This window comes from Podarcis filfolensis, assembly GCF_964270895.1.
Source record: "Podarcis filfolensis genome assembly, chromosome: 3".
NCBI lineage: Eukaryota > Metazoa > Chordata > Lepidosauria > Squamata > Lacertidae > Podarcis > Podarcis filfolensis.
The window spans coordinates 90,344,271-90,370,956 of NC_139606.1; the positions used below are offsets into that span (position 1 = coordinate 90,344,271).

Genomic DNA, 26,686 nt, shown 5'->3' on the forward strand with positions numbered 1-26,686 from the left:
GGGCCTGCAGCGTGCTTGAGCCACGTGTCTCTCCTGGGAGTGACGCGGTGGCTTGGGCATCCGCAGGCTCCACGCTGCCCCGAACGGTCCAACCACCATCTTCCTCCCAGCTGTAGTGTGGCTGAGTGGGAGCAGGCAGGCAGACTCCTCAGAGGCCCCATGGAGCGTCCTGCCCTGGCTCACCCCACCCCGCGGGCAGCTGGCCTTGCCCCTGGGCGCAGGGCACGCATGCCGCCCCAGGTGCCCAATCGGCTTGCTCCACCACTGCACAACACTTTCTTCTCCCCTGCGTTTTTTTCAGTTTTGTTTTGCTGACGCCGCAAGCATCGACATCAGCAACCATTTTGCAGCCTCCAGAATGCCCTGGTCTTGGCACCCTTCTTGCAGGGGAGGGGGTGCAAACTGTGACCGCCACCCCAAAAAATAATGATGCTAGAGAATGTCTTATACGGCGTCAGATCCTTGGTCTATCTAGCTCAATTCACCTTACCTTACCCATCTAGCTCAATACTGCTCACAGAGAACGGCAGTGGTTACCCAGGATTTCAGGCAAGGAACATTTCCTACCTACCTGTAGATGCTGGAATTTGAACCTTTGACCTTCTGCATGCAAAGCGGGCGCCCTACTACCAAGCTATGGTGCTTCCCTTGAATATTCAAGAATTTGTTTGTATATTTTCTTATTTTGTAGTTTTAATATTTAATTTTATTGAATTGAGTCTCCTGTACAAGTCTTAGAGGCAACTGTAATTAAGTGGTAAATAAATTCTCGAAATAAAATAAATAAGCTCTACTCTGTCCACTTGGCTTGCCCTTCTCAGTGTGACAGCATATTCACATCTCATGCCGTTGTTGGGATCAGTATCTGCCTGCAGGTGGCACTGTGGGTTCATCTCTATAAACCATAACCTATTTTTTTCTCTCTCAGAAACGCACCTGTCACTCCAATCTCCTTTCCATTCAACTTTCCCCCAGGGATTTCTCAGTCTCACTAAATTCTCAGGTCCGTGTTTGCAAGTCACCTGTACAGAAACAAAAAACAGATTGCTTTAACTGGGGTTACAACCTCCTTTCCCAGCTGCTCTGATGACATATAAAAACATTGCAGGTACAATTTAAGGAGCCAATTTTGGCCTATGAGGTGCTCAGCAACCTGGTCCCTCCAAGACAGTGCCTATTCCTCTGACCTTTGGTCAGAATCACACTGACAAAAGGAACATAGGGAGATGCCTTGCTCAAAAAATCCCAGTGACCGTTCTCAGTGGAGGTGCACTGGAGAGAAAATAGAACAATTGCCAGGGAGTCAAAGAGAACTCCCCTAATACTACTTTCTGGACTGGACCATGCAGGTAGTAAAGGTACCACTGCAATACAGTGACTCCAATGCCTATTCAATACAGGCAATCCAGGAGGGTACCATAGCCAAGGCTAACAAAAACTGCTGAGAGATTGAGTAATAAAAAGATGGCCATACTCCCCCTGCCCCTCTCCCGAAAGAGCTCAAACAGGGCGCCCAAGGTGAAACAATATACGCTGGACATTTCAAACTACCAACGTGGAGTGAAAAATCGACACTGTGCAACAAAACAACACAAAACTCAACGCTACGCAACAGAGTGATTGCTAATGCACACGGCCGGACTCATTCCTCTGGGGCGGCTTCCTTAATGGGGAGGAAAAGTATTTAACAATGGTCAGGGATGATTGGCATTACAGTTCAACAGTGCATGGGGGCCACAAGTTCCCCACCCCTGCCGTAAAATGAACATTTATTTGTACATGATTGATAATTAAAAGCAGGGGATTTTATCAGCATTTCCCCAACAGTGGGTTAAACGTGCAAGTGGCAAGAGTTAAAAGGTGCGTAGACCAGAGAAAGTTCACCTTCTGATGCATTTTATGTAAGAAAACACTGAACTCTTCAACCTTCCCCTTTCCACAGACCTGCTTTCAGCTTTAAACCCAGCTCCACTTAGCATGCACATGTGAGCCTCTCTGTCAGCAGAGCCTCATGAATCAATTACAGCCTTTGATTTACACATGGGCCCAGCTATTATCCTCTATGTTTTATTCATGCCATTAAAAGGAAGCACAGCTCATGGAAAAAGAAACCATTCTGATGCGCTCATCATCTTCAATAAGCCCTGATAATATTTAAAGCAAGGGCAGAAGTGTATGTCAAATGTACCCTTCAGCCCTGCTTTTGTCCGAGGTACTATGAGACTGTAGATCAGCCTGCCCCAACCTGGTGCCCTCCAGATGTTGAGAACTGGAGGCCAAATCATCTGGAGGGCTGGCTGCGGAAGGCTGATCTAAGATCAGTGGCATTCATGTTCAGACAGAGCAGCTGTGCCATTCAGACTTTCTCCCTGCCCCCCGCACACCCTGAGCTGTCACCTCTGCCATATACCTGCTATTCCTGAGGACTGAGGACCACCCTTGTGGTTAGGGTGGTCCTGTGTCCTACTTTACAGTGCCCAGTCCGAAGGGCTATCAGAGGATGCCACAAGACTCAGGGGTTTCCAGATCCATCCAGGGTGCCATTGTTCAATTTCACCTACAGCTGCAAAATGTTAAGGGCAGTGCTTGTTTTCGAAAATATATGTTTAGGAGTACTCTCATTTTTCTACTCATATTAAAATACTGCCCCTCGATGAGGCCAAACTTCAATTCACAAAATGTTTAGGGGTATACGTACCCCCAGAAAAAAGGACTGGTTACGGGCATTGCCTTGGCATGGAGCAATGGGAGAATAGGCTTCAACCTAAAATAATGTTCCAGTTACAGATAGGTAGCCGTGTTGGTCTGCCATAGTCAAAACAAAAAAAAAAAAAATTTTCCTGCCAGTAGCACCTTAAAGACCAACTAAGTTAGTTCTTGGTATGAGCTTTCGTGTGCATAAAATAATGTTGTTGATGATGATGATGATGATTATAAAACCATAGCTGAAACTACAAAAAAAGTGGAACTTACTTTTCGAATGCCAGTCACAGTGTAGGCATGGCCAGACACTAATCCATTTGACAGAACACTTCTTTCCTGGAGAGAAGGGCATAAAAACATTTAGCTACGCTGTAAACCAGGAAGCGCCAACCCTGTTGGGCCCATTGGCAAAACACTGCAGAAATTTGGTCACATCTCTAGTCTCTGATACAGTGGTACCTCGGGTTAAATACTTAATTCGTTCTGGAGGTCTGTTCTTAACCTGAAACTGTTCTTAACCTGAAGCACCACTTTAGCTAATGGGGCCTCCCGCTGCTGCCACGCTGCCGGAGCACAATTTCTGTTCTCATCCTGAAGCAAAGTTCTTAATCCGAGGTACTATTTCTGGGTTAGCAGAGTCTGTAACCTGAAGCGTATGTAACCTCAAGCATATGTAACCCGAGGTACCACTGTATTATGGTGACCATTATTGGTGACCATTTTTATGCTACTCAATATATGGTGAGAGAGAGAGCGCAGAAAACTAAAGTGAGTAAACAGGAGTAGTTTCCATTGGGTTTACTGTAAATGCCACTCACAGTTTGTACTAAACACCTCAGCAAACTTCCTGCTTTGTCTATTTTGACATTAGGGGGTGACTCACCTTCCATATAAAGAAAAGTATTCAGGAAAGAAAAACTACAGATTATCGACTTGAGGCACAGAAATAGAGGTTTACAAGATGGTGCTTGCTATGGAGAGACACTTCCTTTTGCCAACATGAAAAACTCAGGGTCAAAAGGGAAGCTGCATATTTAAGTGAAATAGCGTTGGGTGCTTTTGCAAGACATATTCCTGAAAGCAAATATCTATCATCTTATGTGGGACTGCCCAATGCTGAAAGCTTTTGGGGAGTCTGTTTTAGTAGACTCATCAAGATATTTCTAGAGACCAGTAGTGATATTGGAGTACCTTCAGTATACTAAATGGCAATCCATCTGTTAACAGCAGTGAAACTGATGATACACCAGAATCAGAAATGCCCTTCTCCACCTTCCATTGATTTGCTGCTAAGTATGGCGTGACATATGGCTTGTATGATGGAACTGATCATATGATAGAACTGACTAATTGAATTAGGTTAAGAGAAGGCGTACAAAAAAATGGTTGCAAAAGAGAGTTTTTGTATACCATATTGGAACAATAGCAATTAAGATTCGGTAGAGCCATTTTCTATATAAGGGGGATTTACTGTATTTTTCCATGTATAAGACTAGGTTATTTTATTAAAATATTGTGCTAAAAACTTGGGGGTTGTCTTATACATGGATAGTGGAGAGGTGGGACGAGGGATTGGTGGCTGCCGCGAGCAGGATATTGTTTGTGGCGTTTTTGCAGGTGATTAGTGGGTGCTGTAAGGTCCACTGGCTATTGGCTGCGGCAGCAATTGGGCGGACGATTGGTGCTTGCTTTTGGCTTTTCTCTGTTTGGAGTCCCAAAACAGAGGAGGTGTCTTATACATGGGGGCGTCTTATACATGGAAATGTACAATAGTAATGTGTATAGGAGGGAATTCTCTCTGGGAAAGGGCCAAATCTGTTTCCCATTTTGATATCAGAAAACGAAACCCAACGTAGTACATTGATTTTGGCCCAGGACAGATGGGTTCATATCCCTGCTTGGCATAGAAGCTCACTGGGTAATCTCTAGGTTGGATTAATATAATGTGTTATACATGTGGCTGCCTTTGAAGATACTTCAGAAACTGCAGCTGGTGAAAAAATCAGCAGCTCAGTTGCTGACTGGGGCAAGATGGTCTGAACCTTTAATCTTGGTGTAACTGTATTGACCACCACATAGTTTCTGGGCCCAATTCAGAGTGATGGTTTTGATCTATAAAGCCTTATGCGGCTCCAGCACCTCAGAAACACCTCTCCCCACATAAACTGACCTGGATGCTGCATTCCTTATTTGCCACTCTCCTGGCTGGCTGTGTCTGGCAACCCATCAGAGATCTGCTGTAGTTTGCTCTTGTCATGATATCCCAGAGGTCAGGTGGAGCTTCAGACAGCTTGATCGTCATAGTAACTCCACCTGTGAAGTCCACCAGAGCTTCCGACACTTGCCCAATCTGCAGGTCTTCATAAGAGCCACACAGCCTGCCAAGAAAAATATGCCAAGCATTATGACACATGACACTTTATTGATTATTGCAATACGGTAGAGATGGGGAACCTTAGACCCAGGGGCCAAGTATGGCCCTCCACGCCCCCTATGCAGCCCTCCTTGAGTGTTTATGCCTGGATGGAATGCATCCTTGAACTCTGACCATGCTTGCTGCTTATCTGGATGGAAGATAGAGAGGGTGGGTGGGTGGGTGGGTGTGGAAACCAGCCTACTGTACAAAGGTAAAATTCACATTAGTTGCTCCGCCCACTTTTCATGCTGGCTCCGCCCACCTTTATGCCTGTGGCCCTTGGGAGGTTGCCCAGAGGGGAATGCAGTCCTCCAGTTGGAAAAGGTTGCCCATCCCTACAATCGAGTTACGAAGGGATGAGACAAGGAGGAACAGGTCATACACACACACACGCACACACACAGAGTCAAACCTCAGGTTAAATGTTCTTCAGGTTGAGCGTTTTCAGGTTACGCTCCGCGGTGACCCAGAAATAATGGAGTGCATTACTTCTGGGTTTCGCCGCTTGCGCATGCGCAGATGCTCAAAATGACGTCACACGCATGCGCGGAAGCAGCGAATCGCAACCAGCGCACATGCAGACGCACAGTCACAGGTTGCGTTCGCTTCAGGATGCAAAGGGGCTCCGGAACGGATCCCGTTTGCATCCAGAGGTACCACTGTATATGGACCCCATTTCATAGCGAGATTCAATATGGAATGCAGGAAGGCCCACTTACTTGGCATAAGCCTTTTCCAGAAGAGCTCCCCAGTACAGGTTCTTATAAACGGAACTGAGAAAAACAAGCTGTCCGGCTTCGTTCACTGGCAGTCGGTCATCGACTACCACATCAACCCATTCGCCAAAATGCCAGAACTGGGAAAGAAAAGAGGCCATGAATCTTCTTCAGCGGGTGATCATGTTTCTAAGAGGCCATTCTTAAAGGGAGGACTTAAGCCATGACTCAGCTATAGCCCTGACATGCCGTAACACTTAGTCATCAATGGCCCATCAGCTGGTGCTTTAGGAAAACATGAGGAGATTTTTCTGACTTACTGCTTCAGTGTGATAGATGGATGACTGAGAGAAGTAGACCAGAGACAAAAAGAGCAAAACGAGAACAGAAGAGCTTGGATCATACAAGCCCCAGCTGCGCCACCAGGGTGTGGGCTTGGAAACGCGGCAAGGGCGTCGGCTTCAAAAAGGAGCACTGAACTTCATCGAACAGCCACAACGGATAGCTCAAATTCAGACACAAGGCGCTGCATCTCACAAAGGTGGTTTTTGCCTATGAATGCTCAGAACACCTACGACAGTGATTACACAACCCGAATTGGACAGCATGTGTTGGATCCTGCTTGAAAACAGTGAAACCTGAAAGCACCTTAGGAGACCTTTGCCATATCAGCTTTGCGGAGGATGATGCATACCTTGAAATGGAATATCCCAGCATACTTCTTCCTCTCAAAGCTTTGGTTCATGGGCACGACCCGAGACAAGATATCTGGGTGAAATGATAACGCTTCCACGGCAGCCAGAAACCAACAGTCCTCTATTCAAAACACGACAACATAAAATAACTGCATGTAAACAGCATTATTAACATTATCATTAGCATTTATTCCTCTTTTTAAATTTCATAAGGAGTGACCCAAAGCAACTTACAAAGCTATGCAAACATTAAAAGGAAGTATAAAACCAGATTAAAATACAAACCAATTTCAGAGGACTTAAGCAATGTAAGTTTGCATATTTATTAACTATATTGTTAGCATGTAACTGGATAATTTAGAACAGGCTTGTTTTGGTGCCTGCCTTATTATGTAGACCTGATTTCACATTCAAGGGTGATTTTGCCACTTCTTTATTGCACTTAAAATTAGATTAGGGAGCAAACCTTCCATGAAACAGAGCACTTTGGAATTATGTGCCAGTACCTAAAATTTTATTCTGCCACCACACAATTTCCATCCATCCAAATATCTGTGTTGAAATGTTTGGCCTGGAACTCAACAGGGCATGAGTGAAGGGTTTTTTCCTTAAATTCATTTTATTCCATCATGCATAAAATATAAACAACAAACAACAAATGTAGGAATGGTATTGTTGGATTAGCTCTGCTGGTTCTGTCTAGCTGCTTATGGATTGAGGTGTGATGTTCAATCTGGTGTCTCAGGTAGGAGGGCTGGGGGAGGGGTCTGCCTGAGAACAAAATACAGCAGAAAACCCGAGGAGTAATCCAGTGCATATTTGTTTAGAAGCAGATCTTTTCGTGTTCAATGGGGTTTACTCCCTAGTAAGAGGGTTTAGGATTCCAGGAGATACTCATGCACCAAAGTGACACGCAGACAAAGGTCCTTACCTATCACTCCTTGGCACAGAGCAAGCCTTTTTTTGTTCGAAGCATAAAACACCGGGGTCCTATGCAGTTCCTGAAAGGTTAAAAGAAAACAGCAGTCTTAAAAGGAAATGCCAAGCCAGACATTCATGTCATACCCCTCAACCTTCCCAATTTGAGCTGGTTGTCCCAGAATTATAGAAGCCATCCCAGCTTCTGATTGGATGCCAGAATGTCCCATATTTTTTCGTCCAGTGCCCTTGCATGAGTCAGTTGCCTTCCATGAGAGCTCAGGACCAAAAACCGAGCATCTCAATTTTGAACAGCAGGATGTTGGACGGTATGCCATTCAATGGAAAACAAGGCCTGTGAAACCACTGTGAGAATAATACCCTGTGGCCTAATGGCAGTTTTGTACAAAGTGCTCCCTTTGTGTGCAAAGTAGGGAAGTCAGAGAATTCCAACAGAAACAAGAGCAGAAATTGCTACTGTTTGCTTACCCATCCCTGTGTGTCTTAGGCGTTGTCAAATGCAGCCTGATTCACGCTTTCTATGCGCAAAGCATATGTTCTACCCATGAGCCACAGGCCATCCATCCAATCCCTCTGAGAATGTGGCGTGCAGCTCTCCAAACCAACCCTTTACAGAAATTTCCATCACTTACCAGTGGTCTTTTCCACAGCAACCTCTGAGGTAGTTTCTGGAGCAATGGTCCCTTTCCAATGGAGCTAATATCGGCTGGGAAGAACTCGTCTTCAAACAGGCATCCTTTCTTCAAGCATTCCTCCAGCAAAGTTTGGTAATTCTGCTGGCTAAGACTGGTGGGCTTCTGAGCGGCTCCCATTTCGCACGTAGGCCACTGACGACGACTCTTCTTCCTCCATGGGTGCAGGAAAGGCAAAAGAGCCATGGCAGAGGTGGACAGGGGAACCTGACAGGATTTGTCCCTACAGGGACTGGGATATTTCGTTCTAGCTTCCTCCTGAAGATGAATGTCTTCCTCAATGCAATGTGCACCTATGGGAAATAATGTAAAAGGTCAGCAAGTGAATTAAAAATGTACAAGATAGCACATTAATGATTAAACTAAGTTATTTTTCGATGATACGTCTTAGAAGCTTGCTCGATTTGCAGAAAGATGAACTTAATTCATAAGTATACAGAACCAGTGAGTTTAGCAGTGTACGCAATCCTCATAGGAATAATCATAAGAATATTAAGATAAAAATAAGAACAGCTAAAAACACTGCTGGGGTTGGGAAGCAACCATTAAAAAACAATTAAACACTGATAGAATTAACTGTCTCTCTCTCTCATCTGCTAAAAAAACATACAGATAATTACAATAAAAATAGCACAGCACCAGCCCTTTCATTAAAACCAGTCAGTTCTCCAAAGCCTGTTGGTATAAGAAAGTCTTTGCCTGCCAGCAGAACAACAGCAAGGAGGGAACCAGTCTATCTTCTCTAGGGAGGGAGTTCCAAATTGTGGGAGCCGCCACCGAGAAGGCCCTCTCCCATGTCCCCCCCTGTGATGGTGGCGGGTCTGAGAGAAGGGCCCCCCGTGAAGATCTCAAAACACAGACATTTTCATATGAGTGAATATGAGTTTTCAGATCGCTTGGACATAATAGGTTATAAACAACACTTTGGCTTGTGCCCGGAAACTAGCTAGCGGAGCTGTTGTAACAAGCTCACTCTAACCAGCCCCGATCAACAATCTGGCTGCTGTTCTTGGAGCCAGTGGAAGTTTCTGAGCACTTTTCAAAAGCAGTTCCATGTAGAGTACGTTGCAGTAATCCACATGGGATGTAACTGTGTCACTGTGGACAAATCAGACATCTCAATGGCCCATCTAGTCCAGCATCGTGTTCTCATAGTGGCCAACCAGATGCCTGTGGGAAACCTGCAAGTAGGACCTGATCCCACCCCCGTCCTTTGGCTTCTAACAACTGGTATTCAGAAGCATTACTGCCTCTGACCGTGAAGGCAGAGCAGAGCCATCATGGCCTGAACTGCAAACTGTCTCTTTCCAACCATCACAACCTAGGTATGAAATTTAAAAAGCAAGAGGTATATTTACTTTCTAGAGAACAAAGCAGTGCAGCATAGTGGTTAAGAGTGTTGGACTAGGGACTCAGCTAGATAGGTAAAGAAAAAGTGTTTTATATGCATTGTATATGCGATACAACACTGTGACACCAGGTGGCACTGTGGAGTCCTGTCTTTCCCAACCGGATTTCTCTGTACAGTGGTACCTCAGGTTACATACGCTTCAGGTTACAGACTCTGCTAACCCAAAAATATTACCTCGGGTTAAGAACTTTGCTTCAGGATGAGAACATAAATCGTGCTCCGCCAGCGTGGCAGCAGCAGGAAGCCCCATTAGCTAAAGTGGTGCTTCAGGTTAAGAACAGTTTCAGGTTAAGAACGGACCTCCAGAACGAATTAAGTACTTAACCCGAGGTACCACTGTATGAGTTTACAGCGCATTTAACAAAAACGCTTCTTTGATGTGTCTAGATCCAGCCTAGGACTGGGGAGGAGACCTCAGTTCAAGTTCTTACTCAGCCCACAGCGTGATCTTGGGCCAGTCACCATCGCCTACCCTGCTGGGTTGTTGTAAGGATAAATTACCCGCCCATGCTCTGCCAGGGAAATAAGTACCTCCAATGATGTTGAACATTAATAAAATAAGGATATCCTGAAGAAAATTCTAGGCTGTACAAAGAGTACTTTTAAACTGCTGGCTGGCAGGTGCTGCTGAGATCACGTTTGGTTAAATCCTAGGTATTACTAGCCCAGTTCCCAACCCACCCTACAATTATATTGCAGTGAGCGGAACAAGCTAACGGCCCTAAACTGGCAGGAGCCTATAGAGGTCAGTTTGGGGAGGGAGTGTGGCTGTTACTGAGTAAAGGGCATCTGTACAATGAGCAAAAGCTCACGCACAAATCAAGAACATCCCCACAAAAATTACAGTCCTGTAAATCATAAATAAATAGAATGTGACTGCTAATCCTTAAAAAGATTCAACTTTTCCATAAAATATAGCCAAGAAGTTGAATATTTTTAAGGAAAAGCAAAGTGAAGAAGACTGGTGCTTTTATTTATTAAGCATGCGTTCTACTTTAGCTGCTGGATGTTATAATACTCAGTTCCAAACTCCCACCGGCATCCCAAAACTCTTGACTGTGTTAAGTATCAGTTCCTGGGATAGCTCAGCTGGTAGAGCACGAGACTCAGAATCTTATGGTTGTGGGTTTGAGCCCCATGTTGAGCAAAAAGATTCCTGCATTGCAGGGGGTGGACTAGATGACTCTCATGGTCACTTCCAACTCTATGATTCTATGAATCCTGTTGTAACCCCAAGGATTTTAATTGTTGTAACCCAGCCTGGGAGCACATAGTGAAGGGTAGGTAAGAAATCTACATTATTATTGCTATTATTTTTCCCCTCCCCAAATGCATTATAAATAGATTTTGCACTACTAACAGCAGCTGTACAAGTACATGTAGGGGTCATGTTATGTGCCATTTCATTTTTGACCTGAAGAGTCTGGCTTTTGCCAGAAATTATCAAGACGAAAACCTTTTTTTTTTTTTAATGGATGTTTCTAATAAATTTAATGGGTGAGTATCTCATTTTACAACACTTGGAAAGAACCCAGTCCTCATTAAAAAGAAGTGCTTCTTGTTTGGACTTGATCATAATCATCACAGTGTGTCCCTTTGCGCATCTGTAAAACTGTCACATACATGATAGTTATTGTGCACTGTTATTATGTACAGAGGGTTATGACTAATAGTAAATACCACCCTTTTTATACTTAGGAGGTATGTAGAAAAGATATTGGCCTTGGACCAGAGAAGGCTGGGTTAAAGTCCTGTGTTAGTTCACATTCTATGGGCAACTTAAAACAACTTCCAGAGGGTAGTGTATCTCATTATTCTTACTCTTAAATTTCATATCGCACCCTTTCCCCAAAGGAGCCCAAGGTGGAAAACACACAAGCAGTAAAGCAATTAAACCATCCAAAAACAATTCCAATACAGATGCAGACTGTTTGAATTCATGAACATGGGAGCAGGAAACAGGACCACATGCTAATCTTGCCCTTACATTTCCTCCTGCTGTCTAAATATTGAGCATCAAGGTAAAGGAGCCACATACATCTGAACATGCATGTACATCTGGACACATGCACATCTCTTTCACATTGATGCCAAACATCAGTGGGAACTGGGGTGAGAGAAGGGGGACTCTCTGCAGTGTGCCTCAACTTCAGAAGAGGGAGCAGGGATGTCATCACCACCTTCCAACAGAGTCTCACATACCTTCCAACCTTCTGCTGGTAGTTACGTATTGAGGTTACTGGTCATAACTGGGTTGCTTCTTTTTTGGTCCTGAGCTCTCGTGGCAGCCAGTCAGCTGACTTGCGGCAGACCCCAAAGTGGGACATTCTGAGATCCAATCAGGAGCCGGGATGGCTTCTGTAATTCTGGGACGTCTTGATCAAATTGAGACAGTTGGGGGGCTTGGTCTCAGGAGAGGGGCAAATTTGTTTCCTAGAACTAGACATTGCTCTCCATAGGTGGGAGCAGATCTACCCAGGGGCATTGCAAGGGGGTACGGGGGTGCGGTCTGCCCCAGGTGTCATGACGGTGACTGCGCCAATCGCGAAAATCTGCCCACCAGGGATGCTAGGTACCCTCCCTTAAAAAAGCTCAACAACTCTGGGTAACGTTCCCAAAAATTGCAGTGGGGGGGTGACAAAAAAAATTCACACTGGGTACCACCTGACCTTGCTACACCTTGCCCTGAAATCCCAACATTCTCGCAAAGCAAGTGAATCTCACCAGTTAACTACCTCATGCCTTGTTTTTAAATGCTTGGTGGACAGGGTGTGAAAATTCTGGAGGAACCTTAGTGGCTTCTGACCAGTCTTAAACATCTTGTCTGATTCCTGAGCTCCTGAAGTGTGACTCTTGAGTCCACTGCCAAACCTGTCCACTGTTACCCTCTGAATAAAGATCCGTTTTTTACTTTGACGTAAGAACCTCTGCCTACATGTGTTGGGTGTGAGTCACCAAGGGCCTTGGTGGAGATCACATGACAGTGGTAGATGGGGCCAGAGGCAAAAATGGGTGAAGTTATGAATGTAATGTATTACCTTTGTAAAATTTCTGCACACACTCGCACAGCTCCCTCTCTCATCCATTCAGACAAGCAAGAGTCACCAGAGTTCGAGGATGCATTTCGGCCAAGGATTTGAAGCGGAGACAGTGAGGAGGGGTGTGGTCTGTGAAGAACTCTGGGGTTCCCCATGTCTGCTTTAGCAGAAGACAATCCAATAACATGACAAAGGGTTTCCCAAAACCTAGTGCTGAGCCTTATTATTATTATTATTATTATTCAATTATGGCTCCTAGGATTCTAAAAGCAATCTGTTATTCAAACATCACTGGAGCAAGTTCAGGGAAGCCACATCTGTGCCACACTGCGAATGTGCTGCACTGAATGTAAACCATAGAGGAGTCAGTGAGGATGATTAAAGCAAGCTGTCCAAGCCCAGCCCGGTAAGTGACAGCAGCTATGCCATCATATCCCGTGCCACTAACCCAGAAAACAATTTCCTAGTTCCCACATATTTCCTAGTTGAAATGTGGAATGAGGGGCAAAGCCAATCTCTAATCAAACAAGCCAAGTTGTATATGGGAAGAAAAACTGGTCCATTCTAATGAACCAATATCTGTGGGCCCAGAATGAAACTAACTATAGATGTTCATTAAAAACTATAGATATTTTTAATATTTGATGTTTTGCTGTGCTGCTGGAAGTCACCCAGAGTAGCAGGGGCAACCCAGTCAGATGGGAGACAAATAAATATTATTATTATTATTATTATTACTTCACTGGATCCAAATAATGCCAAGCAAGGTTCTTTGTCCTAGTTCTTCTTCCAGGGAGACTTTCAGACTTTGGCTGTGATCATGCACCTGCTTAACTAGGAGTAAGTCCCACTGAATTCAGTAGCTCTTGCTTCTGCGTAGATATGCACAGGATTACACTATTTAACCCAGGGACGTGGTCCTTCAGATATTGATGGATTACAACTCCCATCATCTTTGATCATTGGCCATGCTGGCTGGGACTGATGGGAGTTGGAGGGTCACGGGTTTCCCATCCCTCTAATAATTTTTATTTAAACCTCACCCATCTGTCTGGGTTGCCCCAGCCACTCTGGGCAGCTTCCAACACACAGAAAAACATAATAAAATATCAAACATTAAAAATGTCCCAATTCAGGGCTACCTGTAACAGCTAAAAATCTGTTTTCTGGATTTGATTTGATTTTTATCTTCTAGCTTTAAAATCCAAATACCTTGGACGTATCTTAAAAATGATGCATAAATTGATGTTGATGTTTTTTGTGTTTTTAATATTTTGTTGGGAGCCACCCAGAGTGGCTAGGGCAACTCAGTCAGATGGGTGGCATATAAATAATAACAGTATTATTATTATTATTATTATTATTATTATTATTATTAATGAAATAAATAAAAGCCAACCAGGTAGATAAGTGAGATGAGAACATTTCGTGTTACTTGCACATGACAAAATACAAATAATAAAAAGACTTGTTCCTTTAAAAATAAATAAATTATTGTGACAAACAATCTTTCTTTGTTTTTGAGAACAGAGAGTTTTAACTGTATGTTAGCTGTACTGTATGTCTCTGTTGGGCAAATATCCATGTAGCGGGAGGGTTGAGAAGTGTGGCAGATGAGAGAATCCTAAGGAGCCATGATTTATTGTGACATAGAATGAAAACAAGTTAGACGTCAGACTGTAAAAATGCCTCACAGGACATAATGAAATACTGACTATTTGGGAAGCAACTCTGCATCAAATATACAACATTGTGTGACAGCACCGTGGCTTCATGAAACTGGGCTACTGATTAAGCAAGTCAAACAATTTGGGACAGATTTATTGCTGTTGTCAATGAGCTAAATTTATTGTTGTGGCACAATAGCAGCTTCCCCGGAAGCCAGAAACCAAAAGGCAGGATAACCTTAAATGGTCAGGCCAGTAGTGCCATTTCACCCTGCATTCTTGTCTCTTGACAATAGCCAGGTCTGGGTGTTAAGGGAATACGCTATAAACAAAAAATAACATTATTAGAGTACTCAGTTGCCTCTTGCACCCCTAGGCATCAGGATAAAGCTTTCTCTTGGACTTGTTTTTGTTTGATAGAGCAGCTAGATTTATGGTGTTGTCGAATAAATGCATTTTTAAAAGATTTCTACAGCAGCTTTCGGTCAAAATGAAAATGGCTCCTAACAAGAAAAGAACTTTTTGTCAAGAGGAATGTGGGTGCAACTTCTGTTTCTTTCTTCCTTTTGCTGAGTCATTAATAATGTTGGAATTTTTGTCATATTTTTGCATTTGGTTTTCATTTGTAATGTGTTACAGGGAAATTGGATGGGAGAAGCTGAGAGACTGCCCTACCCGCCCCCCCCCCCGGAGCCTTGCCTCACCACAAGGCAAGAATAAGGGGTCTTCGCTGCACATTACCCAAACCTCATTCATTTAGGTTCAAAACTCCATTTACAAAGGGCCTGCCTAATCAGAAACTTGAGAACCTTGACGGCAGCCCCTAATGTCAAGAAAATGAACAGCAACGTTTCTGCAGAAGCATTGCATCTGCAGGGGAAGCCCATCCCAGTTTGCAGGAGTCCATAATCCTGGCTGAGCCCCAGGTCTCCAGCAGAGAAAAGCAGGGAAAGTGTCAATACCAAATGTAGCTGATAAATCTATCTACGTACTGGCTCAATAGGAAAAATTTAGAAATTCATTAAGAAATCACTCGTATCAATCTTCTCAGTTCCAATGGCATTTAGGGCCCAGGGAAGTGAGGTATAACTGGAGGGGTGAGTGAGCCCACCATAATCCCTGAGATATACAGTCATGTCCCAGGGCCTCCCTAAGGAGTCATAACAGGTGATATCCTGCAGCAGGATATACGTATAAGCTAAACAAGCTATAGCTTAGGGCCTCACTCTCTTCGGGGCCCCCCAAAAAATAAAGGGGGGAAAACTGGATGTATATTTCCAAAATATAAGATAAAAAACAAATAAAATAAAACCTACATAGAGAAAGAGTGTTTTGTTTTGTCTAGGCTCCTATGATGTAAGTAATGGACCCCGCCTGCTAGCCTGCTCCCTAAAATATCACTGGTTTGCTCATTTCTATATATAGGGTTCCTACATTCTACATGGACTAATTGCGTGGCAACACGTGCAAATGGCTTTAGATACCTATTAGTTCCATAAATTACCATATAGCATATATTCAACGCAAAAAACAGCGAGAATTTGTTATTGACAAAGGACAGCTGGACATATAAAGGGCCCCATTACCTTCAGTAGCTTAGGGCCTCATCAAACCTAAATCTGGCCCTGATCCTGCCTCAAGAGTGTCAGACAGATTACCATCTCAATCACAATGCATACCCATCCCATAGTGGGATGAAGACTGGACAAGTCAAAGGGGTGCATTTGACTTAACTCAGGGACCAAGCAACTGTAAATACTTTCCTTTGTACTGTGATGGAGTAAATGTGAAAACTGTGTTTCAGGGGTAGGCAACCTAAGGCCCATGGGCCACAAGTGGCCCACGAGCCACCCCCGAACCAAGCTACCCCGCTCAGCGAATCCCCGCCCGCTGCGCTAAACCAGCGCAGTGCAGCATGGGGACTTGATTCCACGGCACCGGAAATCATGTCTGTGCATGCACAGAGGCCAAAAATCGTGTCTGCATAGACACAGATGCCGGAAATCACGGGTAAACCTTGCTGACCCCTACTGTATTTGATTGACAGGGGCATGCCTGGATCTCAGGTTCTACCTGAGACCACACCGGTTCTGTGACGTATCTATGATATCTTGATGATGCTTCTGGGAATGCATTATGGGAAGGTTTGGGAAACTTTTAAAAACCTGATGTAACAATTGATCGGGGCTTCTGGCTGCTTCGTCTTTGTGGTAGTGGAAAGTCTTGTTGCAACGATAAAGATCAGGCCTACAGGCCGCTGTTTTGCCTGTTATCACCTGGCTGAAGTCTCTTGCCTGTGACCCCTGACCTGAACCTATGGGAGTCAAGGTTAGGCAATTGTGGGGTGCTCCAAGGACTATCTTTCACAAGTATTTTCTTTTATAATGTTCAAGAAAATAATATCTTGTATTTCTGTAAAGTATGCTGCCTTAAATGTCAGCCTTTAGAGTATTTGTATCTGTTTGATATTTTGTCATGATCTGTTTGTTTACTTAAGATTCCTTTTGCAGCAGGAAGCGATATAGAAATGCTTAAAATAAATTGAATAAATGATGATACTAAAACTGTTCATATCATTATAAAAACGATATTAAGTCTCTATTTGAACTATCCAAGGGTTTTTACTTTTTGTATTGCGTCCTTCTGAACTGCTTGGAGACTATTGTAGATAGCAATGTAAATTGTTTAAGTAAACAAACAAACAAATGTCTCCTGGCCTTCAGATCCCATATAGGCTATTGTAACGGGTTATTTATTCATTTATTTATAATTGAACTTAAACCCCACCTTTCCTCTACAAGGAGCCCAGGGTGGCAAACAAATGCACAATTTAAACACAAAGAAAGCAAAAACAATCTGTATTGTATCCTTCTAAACTGCTTTGAGACTATTGTGGCTAAGAGGTATATAAATTGCTTAAGTAAGTAAGTAAGTAAGTAAGTAAGTAAATGCCCCCAGGCTTAGAATTCCATATTATAACAGATTTATTATTATTATTATTATTATTATTATTAATAATAATAATACCACACCCTTCCTCCCCAAGGAGCCCAGTGCAGCAAACAGATGCACAATTTAAAAACAAAGACATCAAAAGCATTCTAAAACAGTTAAAATATTCTAAAACTAATTGCAATTAAAAACATATAAAGGTAGCTACTATTAAAAACATTTTAAAAGCAGTTACAGAGGTACCTCGGGTTACAGACGCTTCAGGTTACAGACTCCGCTAACGCAGAAATAGTACCTCGGGTTAAGAATTTTACCTCAGGATGATAACAGAAATCGTGAGGCGGTGGTGTGGTAGCAGCAGGAGGCCCCATTAGCTAAAGTGGTACCTCAGGTTAAGAACAGTTTCAGGTTCAAAATGGACCTCCAGAATGAATTAAGTTTTAACTCAAGATACCACTGCACTGTGCAGTTACAAACATTATCCCATCTAATTTTTGAGGTGGTAAATATGTCCTCTCTTTTCCACTCACTTCACTTTACTTTGTCCTTATTGAAACAACTTTTCTTTACACTCAGACCTACCCCTCCCCAATAGGAAACTGTGCCAGTGAAACACAAATATAACAGCAACTGAAAGAATGCAAGAACTGAAAGTAGAAGCGGGAGTTTTTACATGTCAGTGTCATTTTGTTTCATTTCTTGGATATTCTACATACAAAATAATTTCTGAAAGAAACCCCCTAACATTAATCCGGCCATTTCAAACATTTTGTTATTCTGTTCACTAAGACTGCCCTGTTAAAAAACCACTATGTTGAGTAGTGGGTTTGGGGGGCGGGGGGGGGGGCGGGTGTAAAACATACAACAGTCACGTGTGAAAACAAATGACATGATCCAGCACAGTTACAAAATCAAGAAGGTCAGAATCATAGCTGTCAACGTTTCCCTTTTTTTAAGGAAAATTCCCTTATTCCGAATAGGATTCCTCGCAAGAAAAGGGAAAAGTTGACAGCTATGGTCAGAATACCAGGGAGAACGCTGCAAACCAAATAATAAAGAAAGTATGTAGCATATCTGTCATTCAAACAAATTAGGGAAATATACAAGGATATACAAGATCTGTCAATCAAATGAGATCTAAACACAGGTTGGAAGGTGCTTACATCCTTCATATCCAAGCTAGGAGCCAAATTTTGAGACAAAGGAAATCCATGCCCAGCCTTCCCCCATGATGCTTACTTTCCCCCAAGATATTTGTTCCATTAGGGGAGCTTACGTGGATATATAGTGTTTCCAAATAGCTGCAGGGGAAAGTGTTAAATCCACTTCCTCCAGTGTTTCGTCCTGACCATCTCTCAAACAAAAACACACGTCTTATCAATTTGCCAATTTTTAAAGAGATTTGGGGTCCCAGCAAGTTCCTCCATCACCTTGTTTAGTATAAAAGCCCAGGAAGCCAGCCACCAAATAATAAAATATAATTGGCATTTAAGATGCCAATAATGATAATAGGGTGGAAATGTGTTCCAGGTGACCAAATAGGTTTCTGGATTAAGTTGATGGCCAACTTCAATTGGACAGTAATCTGTTTAAATTTAACCATTTCAGTTCCACTGGGCTGTGGATTGGGCCCTAGGCATCTTTAAATCTAAACTATCAAAAGCAACGCAGCTCCAATTTCTAGACTTCTGGTTTCTGTAGCACAAAAGAACATTGAAACATCTTACCTTATTTCAAGTATTTTCTTCTGTTCACAAGAGATTAGTAATAAATCCTAGCAGAGTAGCAGTTTCAGTCTCAAGTAGCACCTTATCTTTCGCCCTAACTGGCAGTAAAGCTCCGACGATTTCTCTCATCTAAACATTTATGTGTACGTACATCCTGCTTATGCAAATCTAACAGGTAATCTCCACCTACCAAGCAAAAGTTCAAGGAAGGTAAATGTTAACGGAATGGGTTTGCTGAAAGTGTTGCAACAGTAGGCATTTTCGACGTCAATCACATGACTTACCTGGAAGGACCTGGCAGCTTGACAGAAAATGACACAGCTGTTGCCCAAAAGAAAGAGCACTTCCTTCTCTGTTTATGGCTTGTTTTTCTCTCCAAACCTTAAAGTGTAAACAGGTGACTCTGTGGACAGAAACGCCTCCTGCCACAACATGATGGATGGGCTTATTTAACTTGGGACCAGTACACAAAAAACTAGAGTTTAGTTTTCATGCGAAGAAGTCAGCTAGGTTGTGACAGTTGCCACGTATCTGCACATCAGCTGAGGCCAAGACCCTGCACATAAAAATATGAACATGGTATACAGAAATATACAACTTCCAACCATGGAGGCAAAGTCTCCATCATGGCTAGGCATTGATAGGATCATCCTCCATGAATCTGCCCAGTTCTCCTTTGAAGCCATCCTGCACTGTGTAAAGAAATTATTACTTTATCTATCCTGAATCTTCCAACATACAGCCACATTGGATGTTCGCGATGTGTGTGGGGGGGGAAACCTTTTTTTCTATCCACTCTCTCCACACCATGTAGAATTTTATAAACTTGTATCACCTCCTGCTTGCTTTTTCTCCAAACTAAAAAGCCCGAAATGCTTTCCTAGTAGGGGATTACTGCATTCTCATTCCGCAGTTTAATCAGTGCAATAAAAGGCATTGCCTTGTTTGCTGCTGCTGCTGCTGCTGCTCTTTACTTCTGTGAGCGCAATATGGCTACCAATTACTTTGATCTATCTATTTAGATCACACAGAAATATGCCTTTGTAAGGCTTCTAATCTATGCTAGAACTGCTATTGGGTGGAACATTTCCTCCTTTCATTATTATTTTTTAATGAAATCTCCATAGGCCAGATGTAAATGACCGCAGGTCTCCTGAACCTTCAGTAGCTGTATAGAAGAAGGAATTGCAGCATATGTAATTTGCCATGCAAATGACACCTCCTGAAATTCTTTCTTCTACACTACTATTTGGGGTGCAAGAGACCCTTTCTCTGTTCCATATGGCCATCCTTAATCTTCACCAGCCTACTTTCTGATGGAAATGCCCGAAATCCACTTTTCATTTGTTTGCATTTAAGGTATTTGGAGTTGACAACCCTGATTCCCAAATAAAGTTCTTCTTTAATCCTCTTTTAATTCTTCTTAGACATTTTGTTTAATATGCATTACTTTTTTGGGGGGGGTTACACTACTCTATGTGGAGAGAGAAATCTTGCAGTGGGTAAGAATAAGTTGCAAATGGAAAACTGAGGTTCCAGCATTTCCAAAAATCGTTGGTCAAGTAAAACAAATAGCTTCTCTTGCTGAATTCATTTGGTTAAATTTAATTGGTTTCATTGCACTGACTACAGCCCATAGAAAACTACACGGGTCCTACAACTGGCTTCAGGTGCCCTATCCTTCCTCAAGCTATGGGTCATAGAATCACAGAGTTGGAAGGGATCCCGAGGATCATCTAGTCCAACCCCATGCAATACAGGGATATGCAGCTGTCCCATACAGGAATTGAACCTGCAACCTTGGCATTATCAGCACCACACTCTAACCAACTGATTTACAGCCCCCATCAAGCATGACCCAATGGTCAGGGTGATAGGAACTGTTGTCCAACAATATCTGAGGACCCGAAGTTGGGAAAGGCTGCTCTAGCTACCATTAAGAGCAATCAGACTGGTATCCAGCGCTGAGGGCCTTCTGGCGGTTCCCTCATTGCGAGAAGTGAGGCTACAGGGAACCAGACAGAGGGCCTTCTCGGTAGTGGCGCCCACCCTGTGGAACGCCCTCGCATCAGATGTCAAAGAGATAAACAACTACCTGACATTCAGAAGACATCTTAAGGCAGCCCTGTTCAGGGAAGTTTTTAATATGTAACGCTGTACTGTTTTTAACACTTGATTGGGAGCCACCCAGAGTGGCTGGGGAAACTCAGCCAGATGGGTGGGGTATAAATATATTATTATTATTATTATTATTATTATTATTATTATTAGTACCAGGGAGAGGGTTCTTTCAGTGATGGGCCCAATGTACCATCCCAAGAACTTTGCATAGTTCTCTCACTTGCCTTATTCTGCCAGGCTTTTTGTTGATTTAATTACTTTTCCCATCCCCAATATACAGTTTTATTGGATGCTGTATTTAAAAAAATCATTGCTACATTGCTTTAAAATTTTATATGTATTGTAAGCTGCCTTGTGAAAGCTTGCCCAAAAATTATATGTAGAAATACAGTAGTAGTAGGAATAATATTAATTTTTTTGCTATGTGTCCTCTTTTTCCAGCACACGTCATCTTTTTCAGGGGTAGAATTTGAGACAATTTGCATTTATTTGCTTTGAATGGAGTCACAGCGTTCTTTTTTTCTGCTCTTCAAAACACGGCAACCCTATTAACATGCCAAGTTTGTAGACATTAAACCAAATTTACTATTACAAACACGAGAAAATATTTTTATAAAATATATCTACTTCCTCTTAGGTGACTAATTTTGAGGCACTGGTAAAGGTAGCGAGTCTCTTTCTTCAAGCAGATAATGAGTAAGCAGTTAGTCACTCTCAGGTTTGGAGGGAATACACTTCTGAATAAACCTCACTGTCTGTGTTAGGAGACATTGTGGTTTATGAGGAGATACGCTGATGATGTCCAGCTCTATTTCTCCATAATATCTGAGTCAGGTGAGGCTGAGCATGGTCAGGAATGACATCTGGATGCAGTTGTGGAACGGATAAGACCTAGTAAGCTGAGCTTGAACCCTGGGGAGATGGAGGCGCCGTGGGTGGGTTCCTCCAGTGTCCAGGAGATTGATCCTCTGCTTGTCCTAGATGAAGTTGATCTCCCTCTGAAACAACAGGTGTATAGTTTTGGGGTCCACTTTGTCACTTGAGGCTCAGGTAGTCTCAGTGGCTAGGGGTGGCTTTTACCAGCTATGGCTAGTGCAACAAAGACAGGGATAGCCTAGCTGCACTGAGTCATACAGTGGTGACCTCAAGACTTGGTTATTGCAATGCACTCTATGAAGGCTACCCTTGCACCTGGTTCAGAAACTCCAGCTGCTGTAAAAGGCTGCACTTAGACCACTGATCGGTACATAACCACACCCCACATAACTCTGGTGCTCAAAAGTTGGCACTGGCTGCCCATATGTTACCAGGCCATGTTCAATCTTCTTGTATTAATTTACTAGCCCTAAACAACATTCTGAAGGAAATCAGCCCTGAGTGCTCACTGGAAGGACAGATCCTGAAGCTGAGGCTCCAATACTTTGGCCACCTCATGAGAAGAGAAGACTCCCTGGAAAAGACCCTGATGTTGGGAAAGATGGAGGGCACAAGGAGAAGGGGACGACAGAGGACGAGATGGTTGGACAGTGTTCTCGAAGCTACCAGCATGAGTTTGACCAAACTGCGGGAGGCAGTGGAAGACAGGAGTGCCTGGCGTGCTCTGGTCCATGGGGTCACGAAGAGTCGGACACGACTAAACGACTAAACAACAACAACAAGCAACATGGGCCCAGGATATCTTAAGGACCACCCGATCCCTTATATTTCTGCCCAATTACTGAGATTTGTGGGGGACTTTCTGTTGGTAGCAGTGTTCAAAACTCCCATTGTTCTAGGCGCATTATGCGATGGGGAATTTCATTAGCGCGAGCAGTTTCTGAGCTCCAGGCACAGTACTGTGCCTAAGATTTCAGATCAAAACTGCAGAGTGGAAGGAAAGGAGGACCTTTTCCTGCCTCCCCGCTTCCAGCTACTCTCTGAAGACTGGAGAAGAGCCCCTCTTAAGAATATTAGGGGGGTGAGCAGGGAAAGGACTAGACCCTGTGAAAAAGGAATGTAATATTTTAGCTGAAGTTCATTTTCTTTCAGCTTTGTATTCTTATTATTAAAAAACGTGCCCGAACATTCCATTGTTGCACCCATAACCTAGGTTTAAGGTGCCATTTAGCTCCTAGATTTCATTTCCGTTTCTAACACTAGTTGGTAGCCCCCCATGGTTCAGATACATGACTTCTAACTAATGGAAGCTGTGCAGTCAGTGTCATGGGCCCAAACCTGTGGAACTTCCCCCTAATTGGGATTAGACAGGTCCCTTCCTTGAACTTCAGGCTCATAGTCCAGCAGACATTGTCAAGGCCGTGCTTGGTTTTATGATCATTTTTTATTGTTTTACTGTCCCATCCATCTTCTGTAGACTGTTTTATGTGCATGGCTAGGAAATGCAAATAATAAAGTGGTATATAAATGCCTTCAATAAATAATAGATACCAAAGGCTGTCTATTAATATAAGCACAGTACAGTACGAAACATGCTGAAAAACACGTACTGTACAGGTGAATAATATAGAGACAGAATGCTGTGAAAGGAGAAAAATAGCAACAATCACTCAGTTGCCACCTACTGAGGGACCTGTGTGGCTCTGTGGGTAAAGCCCAGCGAGGGTCATGAGGCAGAGTTATGCACCCAGCAGGAGGGCTGGGTGAATCCCTCCATTTTGGTTTCCCAACGTTTCTGTTTTTTCTATTAAGGATGGCTATCACAAGTAGGGTTGCCATATATATGTCCAGAAGCAGTGTCCAGGCAGAAATTGCTTTAAAAAAAAAAGAATGTCCAGGAAAATCCGGACATATTGTTGGCAGTGTCATTTTTGGCGATTTTCAAAAACTTCATTTTTTTTGTTTGTGATTTTGCCCAGAAAGCTCAACAACTTCGGGCAAAACTAAAAAAAAAAAGCGCAACAACTTCACCCCCAAAAAAGTTCATTGCGCCTTGGTCCAAATGCATAGGACTTTTGTGTCCAGATTAGGAAAAACAACTTTGTTAATTATGGCAACCCTATCACAAGGCCATTCAGCTGCACCATAGAACTACTCCACCCTTTTCTTTTCTTTCCTTGCGTGCCTCCCCATGAACCCTAAATCTGTTCCAGGATTTCCTCTAATGTTCTGGGGCATTATGGGGCATGCAGGAAGAAAAGAGAGCAAGGAAGTTCCGTTGTGCAGCTAAAAGTCCTTGTGCTAGCAGAATAATTTTTTCCTTATATATATTTGTATGGAATTTGTTCTAATATACACCTTTTTTTCCAAAGCAATTTTCCTTAAAGGAATGTGTTTTTGAATGTTATTTTCAATCGTATATGCATTAATTTGCACACTTCCTCCTGGCATATGCATTTTTATATATACAGTGGTACCTCAGGTTAAGTATTTAATTCGTTTCAGAGGTCCGTACCAAACCTGAAACTGTACTTAACCTGAAGCATCACTTTAGCTAATGGGGCCTCCTGCTGCCGCCACACCGCTGGAGCACGATTTCTGTTCTCATCCTGAAGCAAAGTTCTTAACCTGAAGCACTATTTCTGGGTTAGCGGAGTCTGTAACCTGAAGTGTATGTAATCTGAAGTGTATGTAACCTGAGGTACCACTGTACACTACTTGGCAGGAGAAGTGCATTGCAGAATTCAGAAAAGGTAACTTTGCCTTTAAATGCGAATTGAATTAAGTTTCTTCCCTGACCTGGAGTGAGGCCCAGCAGGGCCAACGGATAAAGTTTTGTGCGTAGAGCTGCAAAGGGTCAGAGCCTAAGCATTTGGACCAAGGCACAATGAAAATTAGTAACAGTCTGGGGCAAACACTTTGCTCACATTGTCCTTGCACAATCCATTCTCCCACGTATGTCACAAAAACAAAGCAAGGACTAAAACTGCATTACTCACGACAGTGATCCCAGCCACATGTACAACACATGTCAATGAAATGCAGAATGCCACTAATAAATTAAGTTTAGAAAGCATTCTGGAAACATTACAGAAAATAGTTTTAAATATTAGAAATCAAATCAACATTTTATACAGCAGACTGTCCCCCCAAAAAATCACCGAATCCATGGCAGAGAACTCCAGATATGTGCAAAGCAGGCCCTGAAAACTCTGTGGTTTCCAGCAACTGATATTACTGCCTCCAGCTGAATAATAATAATAATTATATACAGTGCTATTTTTCTAGAAATGAACGCCTCCCTCGTTCTCTTAGAATGGCAATGGCGCCCACCTGAGAGGTGCCAGAACTGAGTTCCAGGAAGTTTTGGTTTAAAAAAACAAACAAACCCTGAATTTATATATTTACTTATGCCTCACCTTCATAGCTGTCAAGTGTCCCTTATTTGAAGGGACAGTCCCTTATTCCAGCGCCATGTCCCGCTGCTGTCCCTTATTGATGGATGTCCCTTAAATGTCCCTTAAATGATGTCCTTTAAATTTCAAAGGAAGCAGCTCCTCTCCCTCCCTCCCTGCCGGCCAGGGAGGAGAGAGGCTCCAACTGTGTTGCTTGGCTGTGTTGCTCACCCAATAAGAAGTCTACGAACGACTGGGGTGTGGAGCTTGCATGCCTTGTGTGTGGCTAGTTAATGCAAGCTGAGTAGGTTTTTGAATGCTGGACGCCATTTTATTGCACGTGCTGCTGCAAACTTTGCAGTGCAAAGCCAGGCCGGGGAGCCATCTTAAGTTGAGGCTGCATAGGCCTTGTGGTGCATGTGATTCAGATTCTATTCAGTTCAACCTCTGGTTACAAAGTTGGTTGGACAGTGTTCTCGAAGCTACCCAGCATGAGTTTGACCAGACTGCAGGAGGACAGGAAGACTGGAGTGCCTGGAACAGGTGAGGCTGCAGGTCCCTTATTTTGGCTGCTGGTCCCTTATTTTCAAGGCTGCTGGTCCCTTATTTTCAAATCTGTAAGTTGACAGCTATGCTCACCTTTTTCCCTGACAGGGACTCAAGGCAGCTTACAGATAAAAAAATAAGAACAGCCAAAACATACAGGAAAACAATCATTAAAACAGTTAAAGATTGATAGGATTTTATCTATCTATAATCTATAAAAAAACCTAACAGATAATTGCAATAAGAACAGCCAGGCACTAGCCTTTCCATTAAAAGCTGACAGTTCCCCAAAGCCTGTTGGAACAAAAAAGTATTCACCTGCCAGAAGAAAGACAACAAGGAGGGAGCCAGTCTAACTTCTCTAGGCAGGGAGTTCCAAAGTCTGGGAGCCACCACTGAAAAGGCCTTCCCCTTCTCCACAGAGCATAGTCATAATGGCTAGTAACTACTGATCCCTTAAGCCCCATGATTTTGCCTAATCCTCTTTTAAAGCCATCCAAGCTGGTGGCTCTGGCTGCCTTCTGTGGGAGCGAGATCCACACTTCAGCTATGTGCTGGGTGAGCAACGCTCCCTTTCTCATCCCGGAGTTAGCATGCATTTTCTCCTGACTCGCAGCCTTTGATGCCCTTTCATTCTCCATTGGTTTGAGAAATCCCCTTTTAAGGCTGTCAAGCGACACCTTGTGGCAGTGAGTTCCACAAGTTATGTGGTTGATTTGTAAAGATGTCATTTCTTTTGCCTGTCTTGGGGTGTATAATCACTAGAAGCATCTTCAGACTGTCTGCGGTATT

At 43.2% G+C, this 26,686-nt stretch overlaps 1 protein-coding gene across 1 annotated transcript in view; it reads right to left on the reverse strand.

The window, feature by feature from the left end:
- LOC310758353 (calpain-14-like) overlaps positions 1–19,149 on the reverse strand; it is a 44,578-nt gene extending 25,429 nt beyond the window's left edge. The window contains exons 1-8 of the mRNA XM_083604523.1: positions 18,957–19,149; positions 8,102–8,454; positions 7,462–7,531; positions 6,530–6,651; positions 5,839–5,975; positions 4,874–5,081; positions 2,974–3,039; positions 937–1,022 (exon numbers count right to left, since the gene is read on the reverse strand). Coding sequence (XP_083460649.1) covers positions 937–1,022; positions 2,974–3,039; positions 4,874–5,081; positions 5,839–5,975; positions 6,530–6,651; positions 7,462–7,531; positions 8,102–8,347 — 935 coding nt within the window. The 5' untranslated portion in view covers positions 8,348–8,454; positions 18,957–19,149. The remainder of the gene's footprint in view (positions 1–936; positions 1,023–2,973; positions 3,040–4,873; positions 5,082–5,838; positions 5,976–6,529; positions 6,652–7,461; positions 7,532–8,101; positions 8,455–18,956) is intronic.
- Positions 19,150–26,686: the final 7,537 nt, after the last annotated feature.